General features: G+C 38.1%; 1 protein-coding gene across 1 annotated transcript in view; it reads left to right on the top strand.

Annotated features, from left to right (window-relative positions):
* The first annotated feature begins 4719 nt into the window (after positions 1 to 4719).
* Positions 4720 to 22161, top strand: part of GAN (gigaxonin) — an 89075-nt gene continuing 71633 nt past the window's right edge. Inside the window, exon 1 of the mRNA XM_043983482.1 lies at positions 4720 to 5105. Coding sequence (XP_043839417.1) covers positions 4939 to 5105 — 167 coding nt within the window. The 5' untranslated portion in view covers positions 4720 to 4938. The remainder of the gene's footprint in view (positions 5106 to 22161) is intronic.

Genomic DNA, 22161 nt, shown 5'->3' on the forward strand with positions numbered 1-22161 from the left:
CCCCATTTTACAGATGAGGTAATTAAGGTTTGCTTAAGCTCCCCAAACTAGTAAGTAGTGGAAATGAAACTCAAACCTGGATCTTCCCACTCCAAATCCAAAGTACTATTGCTACATCATCAGTGAACCCAAGGATACTTTTTATATACACAGGTGTACTGTAGAAAGGACTATTGTCACACAAATCTTCTCTGTCATACTTGGTAAGTCGTTTTTTCTGTCCAGAAACCTTTGATGGCTTCCCATTGTCAATATAAAACAAAAACTTCTTGGCTTGGTATTTGAGGCCCTTTATTTATTGTAACAGATAAGTGGTATATGGCAAAGAGAAAAAAAAAATACTTGACTGGGAATCAAAGGGCCTGAGTTTGAATCCTACAATCTCTGCCCCTTATTACCTTTATAGCCTGGAGCAAATCTCAAAACCTCTGTAGAATTGAGTTTCCTCATCTCTGCTAGGGGGTTAAACTAAATGACCTTTGAGGTCCGTTCCAACATCACTTTTATGACTTCCTTTTCATTTTTATTTCATTCTGCTCCTGTCTATTCACTCTTCTGGAACAGCTAGGTGGCTCAGTGGATAGAGCACTGGCCCTTAAATTAGGAGGACCTGAATTCAAATCTCATCTCAGACACTTATTAGCTGTGTGACCCTGGGCAAGTCACTTAACTCCAACTGCCTTAAGCATCCAGGCCACATCGAGTCATCTTGATATGTATCTTGCCACTGGATCCAGATAGATCTGGAGGAGAGAGTGAGGTTGGTGATCTTGCACAGTCCTCCCTCACTTAAATCTAATTCACCGAAATTCATGACATCACCCCCATGTCCTGGTCCTCTATGAGAACAAAGGGCAAACAACAATAACAAAAACAATTCGCTCTTCTAGCCAAATTGTACTACAAAAGTGTTTCTAGTTCTTGGTCTGCCCTCTTCAGCATTCAAGCACAGTATTCTCAATACTGGGAAACACATTCCTCTTACACCCCCAGGCACTGAAATTCTCTTCTTCAAGGTCCCATGAAGATGTAATTTCCTTCCATATAATCTTTCCAGATCTTTCATCTGAAAACTATTTTTGTCAACTTCAGATTTCATTTTATCTGGACCTCTACTCCTTTCATCACATTCTTTCTTTCTTTTTTAATTAATAAAGTATTTTTTTTTTCCCATTACATATAAAGATCGTTCTCAACTTTTGTTTATACAGGCTTTCCAATTTCAGATTTTTCTCCCTCCCTCCCCCCTCCCCTAGACAGCAGGTAATCTGATATAGGTTATATATATATATATATATATATATATATATATATATATATATATATATATACACATAATAACATTAATCCTATTTCTGCATTAGTCATGTTATAAGAGAAGAATCAGAGCAATGATGAAAAACCTCAAAATAGAAAAAACAACAGCACCAAAAACAAAAGAAATAGTATGGTTCATTCAGCATCTACTCCACAGTTCTTTTTTTTTTTTTCCTGGATTTGGAGATCCTCTTCTATCATGAGTTCCCTGGAACTCTTCTGTACCATTGCATTGGTGAGAAGAATATAGTCCATCAGAGCAGATCAACACTCAACATCACATTCTTTCTAGTCATTGTTGTTATTTATGTTTTATCTCCATTAGGCTATAAGCTTCTTCAGGCCAATGACCATTCTATTTTTCATTTTTGTATCTCCAGCACCTATAATAATGGACTACATATATTAAGTACTTCATTTTTTTAAAAAATTGAATTCCCTCACCAGCAACAACTTTCAATTCAGTTCAAGTATTTACACGAATTGTTCATTGTGGGGACTGCTCAGAGGATAAAGCACTGGCCCTGGATTCAGGAAGACCTGAGTTCAAATCCAGTCTCAGACACTTGACACTTACTAGCTGTGTGACCCTGTGCAAGTCACTTAACCCTCATTGCCCTGCAAGTACTTGTTGCTGCAGCCTTCTCAAAAGCTTACTATGGTTCCCGAAAACTTTTAGAAATATATTTGTTTCTAATCATAGGCCTGAAGGCCCTGAACCACTGGACTCTGTTTTACCTAAATTGCCATCTTCAAAAATTCCCTAACTCCTTTTGGGACCCAACTTATTCCTGCCACACAAGGACAAAGGATAATATGTTAGAGCTATAAGGGAACTTTGACCTCACCTTATTCAGCTCCTCATTTTATAGAGTATTAAAATGAGGTTCAGGGATAGGAAGGAAGCATTGTGATATAGGCAAGAGGGATAGATTTGGATTTAGCTCTGAATTGAAACCCAAGCCTTCTACTCACTATTTAAGAGACCTTTTACAACCTAATAGGTTCCTTTCAGCTCAAAATCTATCATCTCATGCAATTATGATCCCAAGTGACTTATCAAAAACTTGGGTCAAATAAACAGGCCATTTCTCCATGAGTTATCCTGTTACCCACCTCCCTAAATATTTTCTGTTTTCTGTCAAATCACATTTCTCATCTCCTTTAAAACAATGCCCAAGATCCACCTTTACAAAGAAGCATGCCTAATTCTCATATTTTCCAGTTTTTTCCAGTCACTCCAGAAGCCCCTTTCTGTGATTCATTGTCACCTTTGCCAAGTAACTGGAGCTATGTTAGTGTTTCTGTTGTTTGTACTTTAGTTTTCTGGGAGCCTTTGGTACAGAGTAGTCATTTCTACCAAACAGTAAGCATTTATTGAGTGCCTACTACATGCTCAAGACTGATGGGAATAAACAGAAGTATAAGACATAAGCCTAACCTTCAAGGAGTCTATGGCTCATTTGGAGAGATTATTAGCCCTTGTCAAAAAACACTACAAGACAACACAAATGGTCTCCTATGAATGTGGAACTTACTACTGGAGTATAGTGGAATGTGGCCTGGTCTGGGAAGAGGAAAACCTGCATTCTAATTCTGGACTCTGCCATTAGCTACCTGTGTGATCTTAGGCAAACCACTTCCCTTCCCTGGGCCTCAAATTCCTCCAGGTCTAAGAAGACCTGACATAGGATTCCCCTTCCCTCTTTATTAACTGTGTGGAAAGCACTAGATTATATTTACACAGCTGCAGCTAATGCCTAGAAAGGACCAAAGGAGTAGTGCAAGCCACTTGCAACAGTGACACGGAGAGGTCTGACCTGCTCCCACAGTTGTTCTCCAAACTTTTGACAATTATCAAGCCCTCTGCTCAGTATCACTTAGAGGAATATAAGTGAAACCTGGCCCATTACCTGCTAAAGGATATTGTGGAGGGGTTTCTTGCACCAATCCTGGAGGTGAAGGGACAACAGATGACCTCTGAGTCCCCAAACCCCCTGAGATACTGTGACTCATAACTCTTACACCAGCATCACCTTCCTCCCCAGTCAGTAACAAGATCATGAATTTAGGGTACAGGCATTTAGTAAGCACCTACTATGTGCCAGGCACTTTGATTAAGTGCTTTATGACTACTATCTCAGTTGATCCTAACAACCCTGTAGGTGCTATCCCATTTTACAGCTGAGGAAACTGAGGCAGAGGTTGTGGCTTGCCCAGAATCTCACAGCTAGTAAATGTCTGTGGCTATATTTAGAGCTACCATGGTTATCTAACCCCAACCCTCCTTTTACAGATATGGAAACTGAGGCCCAGAGAGGTGAAGTGACTTGTACAAGCTCACACAGCAGTAAATGATAGAGTCTGGACTGGAATCCAGGTCTCCTGCCTCCAAACCTGGTGCTCTTTCTTTCCACTGCCCCAGTCTTCAACCTTCAGTGTCTATGCTCCCTCCCTCCCTCGGGCAGCCAGCCCAAGGGGAACCACACCCTGCCATTGGGTTGGTCATTTTTGTCTCGGTCGGTTGGTTAGACAGTGGGTAGGTTGGTCCACCACGCCTCGGTCACTAGGTCAGTCCTCAGCAAAACCACCGCGGGCTCCTCTGAGAGTTGGTCCATGGGTCCCACAGCCCACCAGATGCGAGCTCCAGGCTCCTCCCACGACCGGGAAAGAGCCTCGGTAGGGGAGGAAGAAACCAGTTTCACTGGGGGAAGGGGGAAGGGACTCTCGTTGGAGAGTCTCTCGTGGGAGCCAAACACCGACACCCCGCCCCCCACACAGGTGAATTGGACCCGAGCCCTGACTCCTGCGAGTGAGGTGGGAGAGCCCCTACCTGTAACGAGGCGGGCTGGTCCTTCAAAAGAGGAACGCCCCTCTCGTAAATTAAAGGCAAGGTTAATAAGGCCCAGCGGCCAGTGGCCCTCCTCAGTCCCGTTCACCCCCCAGGGCAGGAGGGGCGCCCTTCTTAAGTACTAGGCGAGACATTCCGAGCTCCCTTGAGGTTCAAGCCCAAGCTCCGCCCTCCGCGGTTCTAGCTAAGCAAGATTGAGACCCCCACTCCCATTCCCCAAAACACACCCAAGAATGAAATAAGTGAGTTGGACGGTCGCCCCCTACCTCCCCCCCTTCCGCGAAAGAGATGGACCTGCCCGAGCTCCGCCTTCTCCCCGCTGTATGAAGGATTTGGGCGGACACCCCTATGACCAGCCCCGGTCGCTTCGCTCCCTCCTCCTACTAGCTCGGGATACCCCGCTTATTCTCTACTCTTAAAAGAAGGGGGTGGAGTTTTGGAGGAAGCCTGTGATACGCTGTTGGGCGCACGCGGAAGGCGGGGCAGTCGCGTAGTGATGACGCCAGACTTTGGGATCCGTTAAAAGAACCCGAGGGGGGGGCTGGCCCCCACCGTACCTCTCCATCGCACTGTTAATGGCGTAACCCCAGTACAGCCCAGTTCGCCTCGCGCTCCTTCCGTTGTTTTCCTGCCCGTGAACCATCGAACGAAGGAGCGCGCGCCAAGAGTGACGGCCAGAACGCCCGTGCAGGACGCGTTGGGGGGGGGACACTGAGGTGGCGGCCCCCAGGAGAAGGGGTAGACAAGGGGCAGGCAGCGCGGGCGGCAGGATGGCGGAGGGCAGCGCTGTGTCGGACCCTCAGCATGCCGCTCGGCTTCTCCGCGCTCTGAGCTCGTTCCGAGAGGAGGCCCGCTTCTGCGACGCGCACCTGGTGCTGGAGGGCGAGGAGATCCCGGTACAGAAGAATATCCTGGCGGCCGCCTCGCCCTACATCCGGTGAGCCCGCCACCATCCGCCCGAGCCTCTCCTCCACTGTCCTCCGCCGGCCGCGCCGTGGCCTGGGTGGGGCACAGCCCGAGGTGGGCCGAGACCTTCCCGGGGTTGGACTGCCCCAGACCTGGGCTGCCTTCTTGGAAGCTGCCCTTGAACAGCACCTTTCTCTCCCCGCCACGGGCTACCCCTTTTCGGCCTTAGAGGCCACGGGGACTTGCGAGGTGTTGGGGCACCGGTCCCCCCTCCCTGGGGTTCGCAGGGCGGGTGAGATGAGGCGAGGGCGGGGTCCCCTACTTAGAATTCACTTACAAACTACTTCCTCTAGACCTAGTAACCGGGAATACATCTTTGAGCTATTCCGTCTAGTTTGTTACCCTGGGCGTAGATAAGCAGTTGGCCCCACCAGTGCTTTGATTCTCATCCCCTTTATGAGATACCCAGATTTTCTAGCGCTTGTGTTATGGAGACACACTAGAAGTAAGAGCTAATAAAGTAGAAAAGACTTATATCTGTGTGCAGTTACAGTCCCCAGGAGCCATTGCACACTGGTGACTAAATGAACATCTCAAAGCAAAGTTTAACCTGATTTACCAGCTCAACAAAACCGGCTAATTAAAGGTATATGTAACTGTTTACACAAGCTTGTACTGCCATCTCCCCCCTGTTATCTTTTCTTACATCAACTTTCCTGTCCTTACTAGGTTGTTTTGACAAACTAAAATGCTAAAAGCAGCATTTAGGAAAAGAATCGTCCGATAGGCCAATTAAATATCGGTTAATAGATGGAAATTTTCATTTTATAATGACAAAGCAAGAAAGCAAAATTATATCCAGTCCTTATTGCACTGTCATACCCCTATAGCTATGTTACTTTTATAATCTTTAAAAAGGGTTTTTTAAAAAATACATTATTAACTGGAAACAACATATGTGACTAACGTTAACTTATTGGAACTTCACTTAACTGACTTGAGTAGAGTTTGTAAGTCCCAAGGATAGGTAAATAGCATGACACAGGGTTGGAACGGTAGGGCAACAATAGATTGTGCACGACCTTGAATGCCAGGAGACTTTGTTGATATGAAAGCTTCCTGAAGATAAATAATTATGAGACCTGAAATACACATTTCAGATTTATTAGAACCCATTTAACTTGATATCTGTTAGCCAACTGTATTTTTGATGCGTTAATATTGTCCATTAAATGGTGGACCTATCTTTCTGACACTAGAAAGAACTAAATATGGTCTGCACAACTCTTGGGTGCCCTTATTACTTTGCTCTCAAGCTTAGAGTGTAGCAAAGTAATCTATCCAGTTGATGTGGAGTATTGCTCATTTATGAGGATTACTTTCCAATTTGCTGGACAAATAACTTCTTAACTAAATCATCTATATTCATGACATCATTAATTTAGAGGCAGAAGGAGCCTTACACACCTTCTAGTCCAGACTCTTATCTTACAGAGGTGAAATTCACTAAGAGCCAAAGAAGGACAAGAAATAGAATCTGGATTCAAACTCATTGAAGATTCCAAAACCACAGTTCCTTCAACTCTCTCTTGTTACTACTCTAATTAATTCTTAAAAGCATTCAGTTGATAATATGTTTTTGTTTTGTTTTTTTGGTTTGTTTTAAACCCTTATATGATTAGTACTTTTAGGTCTGTAATAAAACATCTTTTCAGTACCAACTTTCAGTGGTAAAATGTTCAAATATTCTTGGAATATTTTTTCAAATCATCTTATAATTAAAAACTACTGACATTCTTCTTAAAGCACTATTTTATCAGGTACCTTAAACGACAAAATATATAGCTTCTTATAGTTCCAAGAAAATATCTTATTTTAAAAAGTAAAGAACTTTTTTAAGCTCTTTAAAACAAATGGCAAATGCCATATAGTTAGTATCATTCGTGTTCTGGAAGCTGGTATAGCTGCATTACTTTGTTCTTTCTTGAATAAGGATTGTAGTGTCCATGTTTTTCTCATAGATCTACAAATAGCTTAACTTCACTTTTCAACTTGGGCCAATTTTCATAACTGTTACAAACTATCCAGACCTCACTGATAAAAGCAACATAGTATCACTGCCATACAACATTTTCTATACATGTCAGAATTTCTCTTGTGTCTAGTGGAACTGATTAACAGTGCTGTAGGCTAAGCCCAGTACAAGACAATTTAGGATCATAGATCTAAAACTGGAAGATACCTTAGAGATATCACAGGGGCCAGCTAGTTCAACATGCTCATTTTGTTTTTTGTTGGGTTTTTTGTGTTTGTTTGTTTGGGTTTTTTTGGTGAGGCAATTGGGGTTAAGTGACTTGCCCAGGGTCACATAGCTAGTAAGTGTTAAGTGTCTGAGGCGCATTTGAACTCCTGACTCCAGGGCCAGTGCTCTATCTACTGCGCCACCTAGCTGCCTCAACCTGCTCATTTTGAAGGTGAGAACTCTGAAGCCCAAAGAGGTTAAGTGATTTGCCCAAGGTCACATAGTAAATTGCAGAATCCTGATTCAAATCTTGGTCCTCTTGTCCTGATTCCCTATACCAAGATGCTTTTTTTTTTAACCTTCATACAGGAAAGCTAGCAATACTAAAATGGTGAAAATGGGGCATCTTGGTGACATTGGATAGACCACTGGCCTGGAGTTAGGAAGATCTGAGTTCAAATCCAGTCCCAGTGACCCTGGGCAAGTCCTTTAGCCTGTTTTCCTCAGTTTCTTCATCTGTAAAATGGGGATAATAATAGCACCTACCTCACAGGGTTGTTGTGAGGATCAAATGAGATAATAAAGCACTTAGTATGGTGCCTGACACATAACAGGTACTATATAAATGTTAGCTATTATTATTATTATATCAAAACTTTCTTGTAGCACTTTATCTTTCCCTGTGATATCTTCAAATCTGTTATGGAAGAAAAGTAAACAGAGAAATAAAAAACTGAGAGACTAAATTTAATTTTAAAAAGAGATTAGTATGCATTTGTTTGGTGTTTCTACTTTTGTGGTTTGGGCTAGTACATGTCATAAAGCCTTAAAATGTAAAATGCAAGAAGGCAATAGATTATTTTGCAAAGTGTATGTGTTTATGTATGGCTATGGATGTGTAAGTGGAGAAGGATGCTTTTTCTCTAAAGATGATGGATGGTAATAAAGATTTTCAGTTTCCATAGTGTTTGTTTTTGAACTCCATGAGGGATTTAACCTTACATCTTCATAATAAATTTAAGCATAGCTGACATCTTAAATTTAATTGTGAAATTACCACAGATTGAATGGCCACAGTGTTATCTCCTTAATGATAAAACATTTTTCCTTTTTTATCAGGTTGGGAGAGTGCTTTACTTAATCATTATAGTCAGAATGAGGCCTTGACTCTATTTTGTCTATTTTTCTCTACCAAAGAGAATGATGCCAAGATTAAACTAGAGAGAGTAGAATAGATCAAGAGAATTTAAAACCAATATGTGTGGCTACAGTAAAAAAGCTCTTTGTCCTAAATTCATTCAATTATCAGCAAATATTTAGCACCTTCTGTATACAGAGCACTGTTCTAGGATAAGATAAGACAGTTAAGATAATACAATGCACGTGTGCATGCAGCTCTGGACAGTAAATTTGAAGCTTAAAACAAATGGATAAGTAATGCCCAAGTATATTTGAAGGGTGGGAAACAGTACTAGATGAAGTTGAAAGGGAAAGATCAAACCCAGGAGACCAGAAAAAGCTTCATGAAATAGGTATAGGAAATGGTGTGAGCAAAGACACAATAGCAGATAATTGTCTGATTTGGATGAGTCATACAGAGAACCAGAATAATTTGGGATAAAGCTGGAAAGGTAAGGTGGTGCTTGGAAAGGTAGAGTACCTTGAATGATATGCAAAAGAATTTGAACTTCTACTGTCGAAGAAGCCACTAAAGATTTTTGACCAGAGGAATAATAAAACCAGGTGTCTCTATGAAAAAGATTTTTCTGAAAGTATAAAGGACAGATTGGAGTAGGAGACAGAAGACCTTTACTGGCTTGAATACATGGGAATAACAAGGTATTAGAAGTGAATTTTTTTTTAAAAAAGTGAAATTAACAGGGCTTGGCCAACCACACCAGGTTTGGGAACAGAGATCAAAGGCAACCCTGAGGTTATGTGCTTGAGAGGACTGTGGTGCCACAGACAAAAACCGGGAAGTTAAAGAATAGTCTGTCTAAAGGGGAAGTTTAGCTTGGTCTGAAGATTCTTAACCTTTTTTTGTGTCATGGACCCCTTTAGCAGTCTGCTGAAGCCTAGGGATCTCTTTTCAGAATGTTTTTAAGTGCATAAAATAAGTTCTATTGGATTACAAAGGAAACCAATTGTATTGATATAGAGTTTTATACATAAGTATTTGTACACACAGTTCACAAGCACTGGATTTAAAACCCCTTATGTAGGAAAATATACATATTTGAAGCTCAGCAGTAAGAACTGGCTTTATTTGTGAGTCTTCATAGTGGTGTAGTCACACTTGAAGCTTGTCTTTGCCCCACCTTCCTTCTCCCCTCTACAAGTTGGATAACCAGCCACTTGTCTGTGATGTAAAGCAATTTATACTCAAGTAAAGGTTGGACAACAGTATTTAATGTTTCTTTCAACTCAGTTCTATGACTTGCTGCTCTGAAAAAATAATAGCACAAAATTGACTAACAGTGGATATTCAATATAATTAGCAAAGCTTTTGATTAAGAATCTCATGTATTTCTTGTAGAGAAGATGGGGAGATGGATTGGACAATAATACAATCAGATGGATCTAGAACTGGTTGAATGGCTTGACTGAAAGAGTAGTTTGTTGGGGGTTTTTTTAAGATTCTTTTTTTAAAAAGTTTTTAAAGTGCATTTCTATTTATTTATTTATTTAGAATTTTCCCCAGGTTACATGTAAAAACAAATGTTCACATCGATTATTTTAAAACTTTGTTCCAAATTCTTATCCTCCTTCCCTCATCCCCCCTTAAGAACTCAAACAATTCAATATAAGTTATGCATGTGCAGTCATGCAAAACATAACAAAAAAAAAACTTTAGAAAGAGGAACTAACAAAAAGATTTATACTTCAATCTGTATTCAGATACCATCAGTTCTTTCTCTGTATATGGATTTCATTTTTCATAAGGCCTTCTGATAGCATCCTGCTCTTCATTTCTTACAGAACAATAGTGTTCCATCCTAATCTCTGCTTCAAATTTTTTTCAGTTACTATTGCTAATTGTATTTTTCTCTATCCTATTTCCTCCCCTTGATATTTACAAAAGAGTAGTTAATGATTCCTTGTCAACCTCACCAAAGGACAGCCACAGGGATCTGTGCTGTTTCACTTTTTTTCAGTGGATCAATTCATCATTTGGATAAAGGCATAATGTTATGCTCATAAAATTTATAGGTGACAGAAAGCTGGGAGGAACAGAGTTGGGATCCAAAAATATCTTGGCAAGCTAGAATCACTTGGGTGTTATATAGTAGATCAGGTACTGGCCCTGTAGTGAAGAAGACCTCAGTTCAAATGTTGCCTCACTACACTAGCTGTGCGACCCTGGGCAAACGGCTATTTCAGGATTTTTGTAAGACTCAAATTAAATAATACCTATAAAGTAATTTATAAAGGGTACTATATAAATGTTAGCTCTTACAAATAGAAGATCGAATCAGGGGCAGTTTGTGGAAGTTGCAAAGAGGCCTAGATGCCAAGAGTAACTTCCTAACAATTAGAACTTTTCAAAAGTGCAAAGGCTGTTCCTTGGAGGTCTTACTGGGTAGGTGATAGTGGAAATTCTGTGGTATATGGGTGGAGCTGACTAGATGTCTTGTGAGGTTCTTTCCATCTCTCAATTCTGTGATTAAGGTCCATTTCCTTTTCTCACTACTCTAGATCTGTTGCTGTTTCTTATACTCATATTCTAGTTTAATATCGAAAATATTTCTTTGCCCAGCCTCTTTGTAGTTACCTGCAGTAACTGTCAGATAGCTGGGGTTTTTTGTTTTGGTTTGGTTTTGGGGTTTTGGGGTTTTGGGGTTTTTTGCGAGGCAATGGGGGTTAAGTGACTTGCCCAGGGTCACACAGCTCTAAGTGTCAAGTGTCTGAGGCTGGATTTGAACTCAGGTACTTCTGCAACCAGGGCTGGTGCTTTATCTACTGCGCCACCTAGCCGCCCCCAAGTAGCTGTTTTTTAAAAGTATCCTGATGTATATACAAAGTATTTAATGCTGCTAATTGGTTATATTCTAAGGCCTCATTGTATTTTGCAAATCTTAAAAGCAATTTTACCATTCAAATGATGTTTGGCTCATAAGTGATTCTAATGAAGTTACTTCTGGAAATATGTCTAGAATAGGTTCAAATTAGGAATTTGTCATTTATCAGTTGGTGGCTCTTGTGTTTGATCTTGGCACTGTAATTAGTATTGTTGAACACATTCTTTGTGCATAACACTGCTGGGTATTTATAAGTAAGATCAAACCAAATCAAGAACGTGATCTTGTCATTTATTTTGTGATTCAGTTAACATGACAGTAAATAGGTAGGGGTCACTGACTTTCAATTCGGTGTTGCTGTTAAGTTTTCTCTGACTCAAACTCAGTGCATAGCATCTTACTGACTCCAGAGAGCCACTATTTTCACATCTTTCATGTAGGCTTTGAGGATTCAGTTGTTGTTCAGTTATATCAGACCCTTCATTAGTCCTTGGACTAAAACACAACAATACTGTCCATGGGGTTTTCTTGGCAAAGATACTAGAATTGTTTGCCATTTCCTTCTTCAATGGATTTAGGCAAACAGAGATTAAGTGACTTGTCCAGGGTCACACAGCTAGTAATTATCTGAACCCGTATTTGAGGTCAGGTCTTCCTTCCCAGTGCTTTGTCCACTGAGCCACCTAGCTGCCCAATTCAGTCATTAGCATTTAGATACTCCTGAGTAATTGAATAAAGAACTTTTAATAATACTGGTAGCTTGTTGAGTTGAAAGGTTGGTAAAGAACTGCTGAATATTCCACCCTCTGCTTCTAGGTCTATTGCTGAGACTGCATGAAAAGAAATTATATAGTTACCTTCTTTCTGTCTGTTGTAGACAAGGGAGTTGATTGAACCCATTAAGACTCAACAGAACCTGGTCCAATTTGTTTTTCTCCTAATATAGGCACCTGTGGAAGCTGTTTCTTATTTTAATTGTATTTTTTCCAATTATATGTAAAGACAATTTTTTAGCATTCATTTTTTTTAATTTTGAGTTTCCAATTTTTCTCTCCCTCTCCTCTTCCTAAAATAGCAAGCAGTTTGATATAGGTTATATATGTATAATCATGCAAAACATTTCCATATTAGTCATAGTTGTGAAAAAAAAAGACCAAAAAGAAAAAAAATCACACATGAAATAAAATGAAAATAGTATGCTTCAGTCTACATTCAGAGTCCCATCAGTTCTTTCTCTGGTTATAGATGAAGCTGTTTATTTCAATATGAAACCTATTTCAAATTTCTTGTGTTCTGATACTTTCAAAATGTATCATTGCCTTTTCCGTGGCTGAAATGATCTTCGTTATATTTTTTTTGTAGAATTATATATTTTAACTTGAATCTGCAAACTACTCCTGAAAGACCAGTATTTTTTAAAAATGGTACTAAAGTGTATTTCAAAAATATAAAAGTGTGGAATCCATGCTTCTAGGACAACTACCATCAAAATAACTCACACAAACCAACCATTTCAAATTTAACACAAATTATTTAATTTGCTTTGGAAATTCACAAACTTTTTCATGTTAAGATCTTTATATTGCAATTGCAGGAAACTTATTCCATTGAAGATGTTGTTTTAGGACAGGGGTCAGCAACCATGGCTCATAGGCCAAACCTGTGATCTAAAAATGATTTATAAAAACTACAAAAAAAGGGTATGACCCACAGGCTTAAAATTTATATTAGCATCTTTGGTGTAAATGTAATGTCCTTAAGTGCAAAGAGCACCCTCATGGAATCTAGGTCCCTGGACTCCCAGACAACAAATACTTATTGATTGACTACTGTGTTTTGCCCACTGACTTCATCCCTAGCAAATTGGTTTGCTAAAGGTCATGTAACTAATGTAACCTGAGGTTCTACTGTTTAAATAAACAGTGGGGAGGGCGATCCCTAAAGACATGCCTGTTTTGGCAATAACATTGTGATAAATGCTGTATCAATGCAGAATGATATTTATACACTGGCATAAGAATTTATGGGCTCCAGAATTTATTCTCCCCCAGACCAGTGAAATACATTTTTTTTTAAGCCTGAAGTTTAAATTAGATGCTTTAAATGGGACAGTAAGGAGGCAGAACCTAATTAAAACATCATCTTAAAGTTAGTAAAGCTTGCAAAAAAGGATTTTTGGAGACTGAAGACTCTGCTGCCCCTGCCTCCCTATCCTTTTTTCCAGACATAGTTCAGGTGTAACCTGAGAAGTTTTCCCATATCTCCCCCCCCCTCCCCCCCGCTTTGTGCTCAGGTAACTTTGTTTTTATGTACTTATTTACTTATATCTCTCTATATGCTGCAGCTCCATGGAAGCTAAGGAACTGTTGCTTTTTGCCTTTGTAAGCTCAATGCCTTGAATATAGAAGAAGCTTAGTAAATGCTTGCAGAATTGAGAAAAAGATCACAGAAAAAATTCTTTTTTTAGTCTGCTAGATATAGAAGGTAATCTAGTGAAAAAAAATCTTTTAAAAGTGATTTTGGATATATTTTGACAGTTTGCATTAGGCATAGACCTTTATAACTAGATTTTCTTAACTGTAAAATAATACTACCTTTTAATTACTTTGTAAACCATTTGCATCATATGTTGCCTATAAATAGTTAAAACTAATCACATTTTATGTATTATAATTTTATGTGATTTACTTGCATAATTGGATAATAGAAATATTTCAGAAATATTTAAACAATTTTATTATACAATTTAAGCCTCCCCCTTCTTTTACATTCCCCAGTCATCTCTTGTAACAAAAAAGAAAAGGGGGGAGTGATTCAGTAACTAACCAACACATCAGTGAAATCTGTCTTCTGTACAATATTCCATACCCATAGTCCCTCTACCTCTGCAAAAAAGAAAGTGAGGTATACAGTCAACTCTTGATTATTTCTGTCTAGTACTAATTTCAGAACAACCACATATTATATACCTCACTTCTTTATTTTTTAATGTTTATTTTATTTATTTATTATTGGGGATAAGTGACTTGCCCAGGGTCACACAGCTAGTGAGTTGTCAGGTGTCTGAGGCCGGATTTGAACTCAGGTCCTTCGGACTCCAGGGCTGGTGGTCTATCCACTTCACCACCTACCTGCCCCCTATACCTCACTTCTAGGAAGAATTGGAGAGTCATGAGGTACTGATAATTTGAATCTGGAATTTCCTTATGCCTGCTGTTGGCCAATGCCATGATAGGAATTATAACTTTACTTCCTTTGGTCTGTTGGGAACCATTTTTTTTTCCTCCCTTGGGGAATGAGTCCATGTTTTTGTCCCAGTTAGCTTTTACACCTGGATTCCTATTATCTACATAGCAATTCTCAAAATGTTGTCTGAGGCATCCTGGGGGCCCTTGAGACTTTTCAAGAGGTCTGTAATGTTAAAACTATTTTAATAATAATTTTTAAAACTATTAGTTTTTTAGCTTCTTTTTTCCCTGCTACAGAGATCTTTCTTATGTTGCCTTAGAACCTTGTCTTTTTTTTTTTTTTTTTTGCATAGTAGATATGTTTTCTGTACCTCTATACCTGTTTGGTGGAGAAAGCATATTGTTTGTCCTTCATTCTTGAAGAGGATCATGACATTGGGGTGATGGTGAGTAAGTGTCTAAGGTGAGATTTAAACTCAGGTCTTCTTGACTCCAAGGCCAGTGCTCCATCCAATGTGCTATCTAGCTAATGATTAAAGATAGGATTTTGGTTTTGTTTTTTAAGAGATAACCAGGTAATAAAATACTGATTTTTTTATGCCAGGCATTCAAAGCCCTTCCTGATTTAGCCCCAACCTACCTCTCTTATCTTCTTATCTTACTACAGCTTTGAGTTTCCCAATGCTCTGGTCAGATGGAACACCCCCCCCCCTCCCCGCCAAGGATCCTAAATCATTCCACTGGCATGCTTTCTCTATTCTGATTATCTGGAATCTTCCCCTCCATCATACCTCAGTCAAGCCTTCTTGCTTTGCCTGCTTTGATCTACTATTCTCTCCATCCCCACTAAATAATCTCTCCCAATTTTGACTTGTTGTATGTTATACCTCTTATACTTGTACTTACTTCAGAAAATCTATTATTATGTTATGTGAATACTCATATAATATCTTGGTATTAATGAATTGCTCGACAAAAAAAAAATATCGTGTAGTGGCCTGTCTGATGATGGACTTCTCTGAACTTAAACTTTAGGCTAGGTTGCCCAATGGATAGAACACTGGGGCTAGAGTTAAAAGATGAATTCAAATATGATTTCAGACATTTAATGGCTGTGTGACCCTGGGCAAGTCACTTAACCTCTATCATCCTCAGTTCCATCTACTATAAAATGGGGATAATAGTAGCACCTACTTTTCAGGTTGTTGTGAAGATAAAATGAGATAATATTTGCAAAGTGTTATATAAATGCTAGTAGTTGTTGCCATATTTTGTGCTAAAGTGGCTTAGTCTTTGAGAAACCTTGGTTATCTCTATGTAGTAAAGAGAACTTTAATGGAAGCACATTATACTTTGTGCTATGATTATTCACATATATTTCTTAGCTTTTGTACTATACTAGTGGATAGGAGAGGTAATTTTGTCAGCTTAATTTTTGGTGCAAAGAAGCCAGACACAAGGAACCAAATCTTTTTTTCTAAGAATTATAGTACAAGGTAGGAAGTTTCTGTTCCAACATGACTAGAACACTAATTGTGAAGTATTCACTCTCTTGGCAACATTGTGGAAGCCATTTTCAGCTTGCATTTGTTTGGAAAAGTCACAACAGATTTTAAATCTAGGCAGTGCCAAGAGCTTTTTAAAAGGCAGCATGGCATTGAGGTTGATTGAAGCTGAAATGAAAGCTTATGGTGAAAATTCTTTGTTACAGGGGGACAGAATTTTGTTTATGAAACAAAGCTTTCCCCCGCATCCCTCTAAATTTTTTTCTTTTAAACTAGTTTAATAATTCAGAATGAAATACTTGTGGTCTGAATCAAAAAGATAACATTTAAAACAAAATTCCTGAAAGGTTTAAATACTACACTTTAAAATCTTCCTTCAGATATGATTCAGTGGGCCTACTTTGTCTTTGGAAAGCATGAAGTGTTCTTTATCTCTTTAGGTTAGAAAAAGAAGGGGGGAGGAATAGGTTATATTATCAAATTCTTGAGGGCAAAAACTGTACTACCTTTTACCTTTCTCTGCTTAAGGTAGTCGGGCAGCTAGGTGGCACAGTGCATAGAACACTGGCTCTGAAGTCAAGAAGACCTGAGTTTAAATCTCACCTCAGACACTTACTAGTTCTGTAACCCTGGGCAAGTTGCTTAACCAATTGCCTTAAACATCTGGGTCCATTTCCAGTCATACTGATGTATATCTTGCCACTGGACCCATCTGGCTCTGGAGGAGAGAGTTGGTGACCTTGCACAGTCCTCCCTCACATAAATCCAATTCAGTGTAGGTCATGACATTGCCTCAATGTCATGTCATACTTAGTGGATACTTAAGCCATTAAGGCAGCATGATATAGTCCATAGAGCCCTGAAACCAGGAGCAGGAGCCAGGAGGCCTTAGATAACAATTCACAAGGCTAGTTGAGTGACCATGAGCAAATTGTTTAACTTCCTTGAACCTCAGTTTTCTCATCAGAAATATGAGGATGATGTTCGAATTAGCTTTGTCAAAAGGTTGTTGTAAGGAGGGCACTTTCTTTTGTAAAACGTAAAACTATAAATTGGATATTATCCTTTATAGATACCATGTGGCATAATTAGTGGAAAGAGTACTGGATTTTTAGTTTAAAATACCTGGATTTTAATCCTGTGTCTGCCCATATAACTTTGGGCAAGTCATTTTACCCATCTGGGTACATGATCTGTAAGGTTCTTCCCAACTCTAAAGCCTATGAATTTATGAACTTTAAAGGTCTAGTTATGTAAAGGGAGTTTTTAAATTAAATTTCCAGGGGCAGCTAGGTGGCGCAGTGGATAGAGCACTGGCCCTGGATTCAGGAGGATCTGAGTTCAAATCCAGCCTCAGACACTTAACACTTACTAGCTGTGTGACCCTGCGCAAGTCACTTAACCTCAATTGCCCCGCAAAAAAAAAAAAAAAGGAAAAAAAGAAATTAAATTTCTATAAACATAGCTGGAAAACATGTAATTATGGTAATATTTGATGCTATTTGTCTACTGAAACAATTGTTTTCTATAATAATTAAGAACTTGTTCAGCCAGTTTTTATTTAAAGTAAGGAAAAGCTGCTGATGGTGCCAAAAATAAAAATTGTTTGCTCTTAAGCTTTGTTACAGCCTCTGCCCGAGGTTCCAAGGTTGTACAAGTAACCTCATTTAAAGAGCACCTAAGAAGCATCTCCATAGGTGGAGAAGCTGGAACTGTTTGCAGGTTGTGGCATGAATGCTTAACTTTCATGTACATTTCCAAAAGGCCAGGGTGTGACCAGAAGGAATCAGACTTGTTTTTACTCTAAAATTCTTTGCTTCATAAACTGCTGCATCATGATTTTACACTTTGATCCTGTCTTTTATGTCCTAAAATTTCGTTTGCATCTTAAAATCCTGTCCACCATAGACTCAGAGACCCAGTTGTTTATATTGTATTTTATTGCATAATACTTTATATTGAATACTAAATGAGCAACCTATTTAAAAAAAAAAAAGAACTAAGAGGAAGCATGGCATAGTCATCCTTGAAATAAGTGAGACCTAGGTTCTGACACATACTTTGTGACCATGGACAAGTCCATTAAACTATTTTTCAAGAATTTCTAAAAGTGAAAAAGTGTTCGCATTGGGAAATTTCCTATCTTAATGAAATGACAGATTCATTTACTCTAACACCAAACAAAAATAACTCCCTATCTCATCCAAAAGCCTAGAGGCTTTTGTTTGGGGTTTTTTTTTTATGTTTTAATATATTTTTTAAAAACCCCATTAAAGCCCTATTTAGTGCCTCATCATAACATAGAGATCACCCTGGGTCTTTGAAGGCTATTTCAGCAGAGTAGAAGCTCTCATGAGTCCTACTCATCTGGAAATTTTAGTATAAATTCCACAAAAGACTATTGTCCAAAGATTGACCTAGCAAAATTTAGGAGAGACAAAAAGAAGTTTGGTCACCAGATTTTTCATTTATTTGTTTGTTTTGCCTATAAACAACTTATGGAACTCTTTTATGAGCTTTGATCTGTGTTGATGATGAAACATTCATTTTTTGAAGTATTGATAAAATTCTTAACTACATATTATACCTCATGTAAAATGAAAGGTGTTGGACTATATGATTCTAAGACCTAGTTATTTCCTACTTATTTTAAAATTGTTATTGTATAATTTTTTATCACATATTTCTGCTTTAATTTAACTGGAGTCATTGTGTCAATACTATTTTTATTTAAATTAATCTTTTTCTGTGTCATCTGCTAGAACTAGAGAAAACTTTCCCTCAAACTATGGTTCTTTGACTTCTCTTTCACTGACAAACCGTTAAGAAGCATCACTGATACATCCTCATCTACATATGTTCCGTCCACTTTACATGCCCATCTATATATGTTGCTTCCACTTTTTCTCCAATTATTCCTTTCTCAACCCTTGAAATCTAGCTTCTTGATTCAACCACTCCAGTTACTTTAGGATCATCTCCTTTGTTTTAAAAAACAAAATTGTATTTGTTTAAAGGACAGTATAAATTCCAATAAAAATTTTAATCCTTAAATGTGAAAAGACTGAGTATTAGATCACATCCAATAAGGCATTTTAACTAAGATGTCTTACAAATAAGCAGAGAAATTAAGATGCCAAACTCAGCAACAGTTAAGTGAATTCTAAGTGACTTTTAAGGGAATAACAGCCCTCCTTTTACTTTCCCCTCACTTCATTCCCATTATTGTATTTTCTCTAAGAATATTCTCAATAATTCATTCAAAACTGCTATTTGAATTTATTTCCCTACCTCTTTAAAAGGGCAAGTGATATGCTTGGTAATTTTTGATACCATATTGAATGGGAAAGCATGGAATTAGCAGGTAAAATCATATATATTCAGTGTACCAGAGTATTTATCCTTAAAAAAAAAAAATAAGAACAGAAAAGCAAAAAGTGAATTTTGAACATCAAAAGTCTTAAGCTTTTCAAAAAGTTTGTTAAAATTATCTAAAATAATATGTACCACCCCACACACAAATGTATATTATTTCTTAGCTTTCAGATTCCAGATTTATTAGATTTAGATTCCAGAATTATTAGGAGTTAATTTAGACTGATAATCCATAATAATAGATTTCTATCTGAAATAATCAGAATTGCCAAGAGTTTCTTCCAACATTGAACCCTGTTTATTAATTCCTTGACCAACTCACAAGTGATGAAGATATTAGTTATAAACATAAGTAGTGTAATAAGATCTTACACTTTAGTTTTTTGATGAGCCATTGAGATCAACTTGGTGTCAGATGAGAAGGGCTTCTGGACCTTAATGAAAACATTCCCCTTGGTAAAGCCAATTTACAGCAGAACTGATTTTGAATGTACTGAGCCTTTGGAGTTTGTGAGTGGTTGCTGAAGTTTTCATTGAATGGTTGGGTAGAGAAATCTTGTCTTAGAATTTGAACAAGGACTAGGTTGCAGAACAAGAAAGAAGTTGTGTAGTTGGAAAAATATTACTTACAGATCGCTTTTAAATTTTTTTAAACAATTGTCAGTTATTTTAAAAGTTATAGAGAAGCTTTTAAATATCTTGGAAGTAAAGAATCTCTCATGTTTCAAACTAGTTAAATGTTCCCTATTTAACTTCGGCAATCAGTGCTTTTCCTTTAAGTATCATCAATCTTTGATTAAAAAACAAAGCCAGCCTTGTTCTTTGGTAAATAACCATGTGCTTATAAAGGATATAGCATCGGTGAGTAACCCCAATTAAAGTCTATATTTCTTATTTATCAAAATCTTCGTTTTAGGCTTGCTTTTAAGTTATTCTCGTCTCTTTTTGTTTCAGGAATTGCATAATGAATAAAAATTTCCTTCTGTAAAAGTCCCTTTTTTTTTAGATTTTTGTATTTGAAGGTTTTTTCAATTACATGTAAAAACAATTTCTAACATTCCCTTTTTAAAATTGAGTTCCCAATTTTCTCCATCTCCCCTCCTTGAGAAGGCAAGCAATTTGATAAAGATTGCATATGTGCAGTCATGCAAAACAGATTTTCCATATTGGCTATGTTGAAAAAGAAAGCACACACATACCCCCTCCCCCCAAAAAAAGAGAGAGAAAGTTTAAAAAGTATAACTCAATCTGTATTCAGACTCCATCAGTTCTTTCTCTGGAGGAAGATAACATTTTTTATCATAAGTCCTTTGGAATTGTCTTGGATCATTGTATTGCTGTAAATAGCAGTCACTCACAGTTAGTCATTGTACAGAATTACTGTTACTGTGTAGAGTGTTCTGGTTCTGCTCACTTGTTATCAGTTCATTTAAGTCTCCAAGTTTTTCTGAGAGCATCCTGAATGTCATTTCTTTATAGCACAATAATATTCTATCAGTAAAAAACTACAGTTTGTTCAGCCATTCCCTAATTGATGAACATCCCCATAATTTCCAATTCTTAGCTACCACAAAAAGAACTGCTGTAAATATTTTTGTAAATGTATATCCTTTTCCTTTAAAAAAAAAATCTTTGGGATCCAGATCTAGTTATGATATTGCAGGATGAAAGGGTATGCCATTTTATAGGCATAACTCTAAATTGCTCTTCAAAATTATTGGATCAGTTCACAATTCCACCAACCGTGCATTAGTGTCCCAGTTTTTCTATATCCCCCTCCAACATTTATCATTGTCCTTTTCTCTCATATTGGTTAATCTGATAAGTGTGAAGGTGGTACCTCAGTGCATTAATCTGCATTTTTTATATGACTGTAGATGGCTTTGATTTCTTCTGAAAACTTCATATCCTTTGACCTTTTATCAATTGGATACATTAGATACATCCTTATACATTTGACTCAGTTCTCCATATATTTGAGAAATGAGGCCTTTTTCAGAGAAATTTGCTATGGAAAAGTAGCTGCCTCTAATGTTGGCTGCATCAGATATGTTTGTGCAGAAATGTAATATAATTAAAATGATCCATTTTATATCTCATATGGTCATAAATTCTACCCTCCTTTATAGATGTGACAGGTAAACTATTCCTTGCTCCCCTAATTTATGACATCACCCTTTATGTGTAAATCATGTACCCGTTTTTACCTTATCTTGGTATACAGTGTATCATGTTGGTCTGTACCTCATTTCTGCCAAACTGCTTTTCAATTTTTCCCAGCAATGTTTGTTAAAATGTTAAATTCTTGGGGGGGGGGCAGGGCAATGAGGGTTAAGTGACTTGCCCAGGGTCACTTAACAGCTAGTAAGTGTCATGTGTCTGAAGCCGGCTTTGAACTCAGGTCCTCCTGTGCCCAGGGCCAGTGCTTTATCGACTACACCACCTAGCTGCCCTGCAAAATATTGAATTCTTGTCCCTAAAACTTGACTCTGCATTATCAAACACTAGATTAGTATGGCCATTTACTGTTGTGTATTGTATGCCTAATGTATTGCATTGGTCCACCATTCTTATTTCTTAGTCAATACCAGATTGTTTTGATGATTACCACTTTGTAATACAGTTTGAGAACTGGTACTGCTAAGATCATATTTTTTCATTGAATACCCTGACATTCTTGACCTTTTATTCTTTCAGATGAATTTTATTTTTTTTTCTAGCTCTATAAAATAATTTCTTGGCATTTTGATTGATATGG

This window comes from Dromiciops gliroides, chromosome 2 (assembly GCF_019393635.1).
Source record: "Dromiciops gliroides isolate mDroGli1 chromosome 2, mDroGli1.pri, whole genome shotgun sequence".
Lineage (NCBI taxonomy): Eukaryota > Metazoa > Chordata > Mammalia > Microbiotheria > Microbiotheriidae > Dromiciops > Dromiciops gliroides.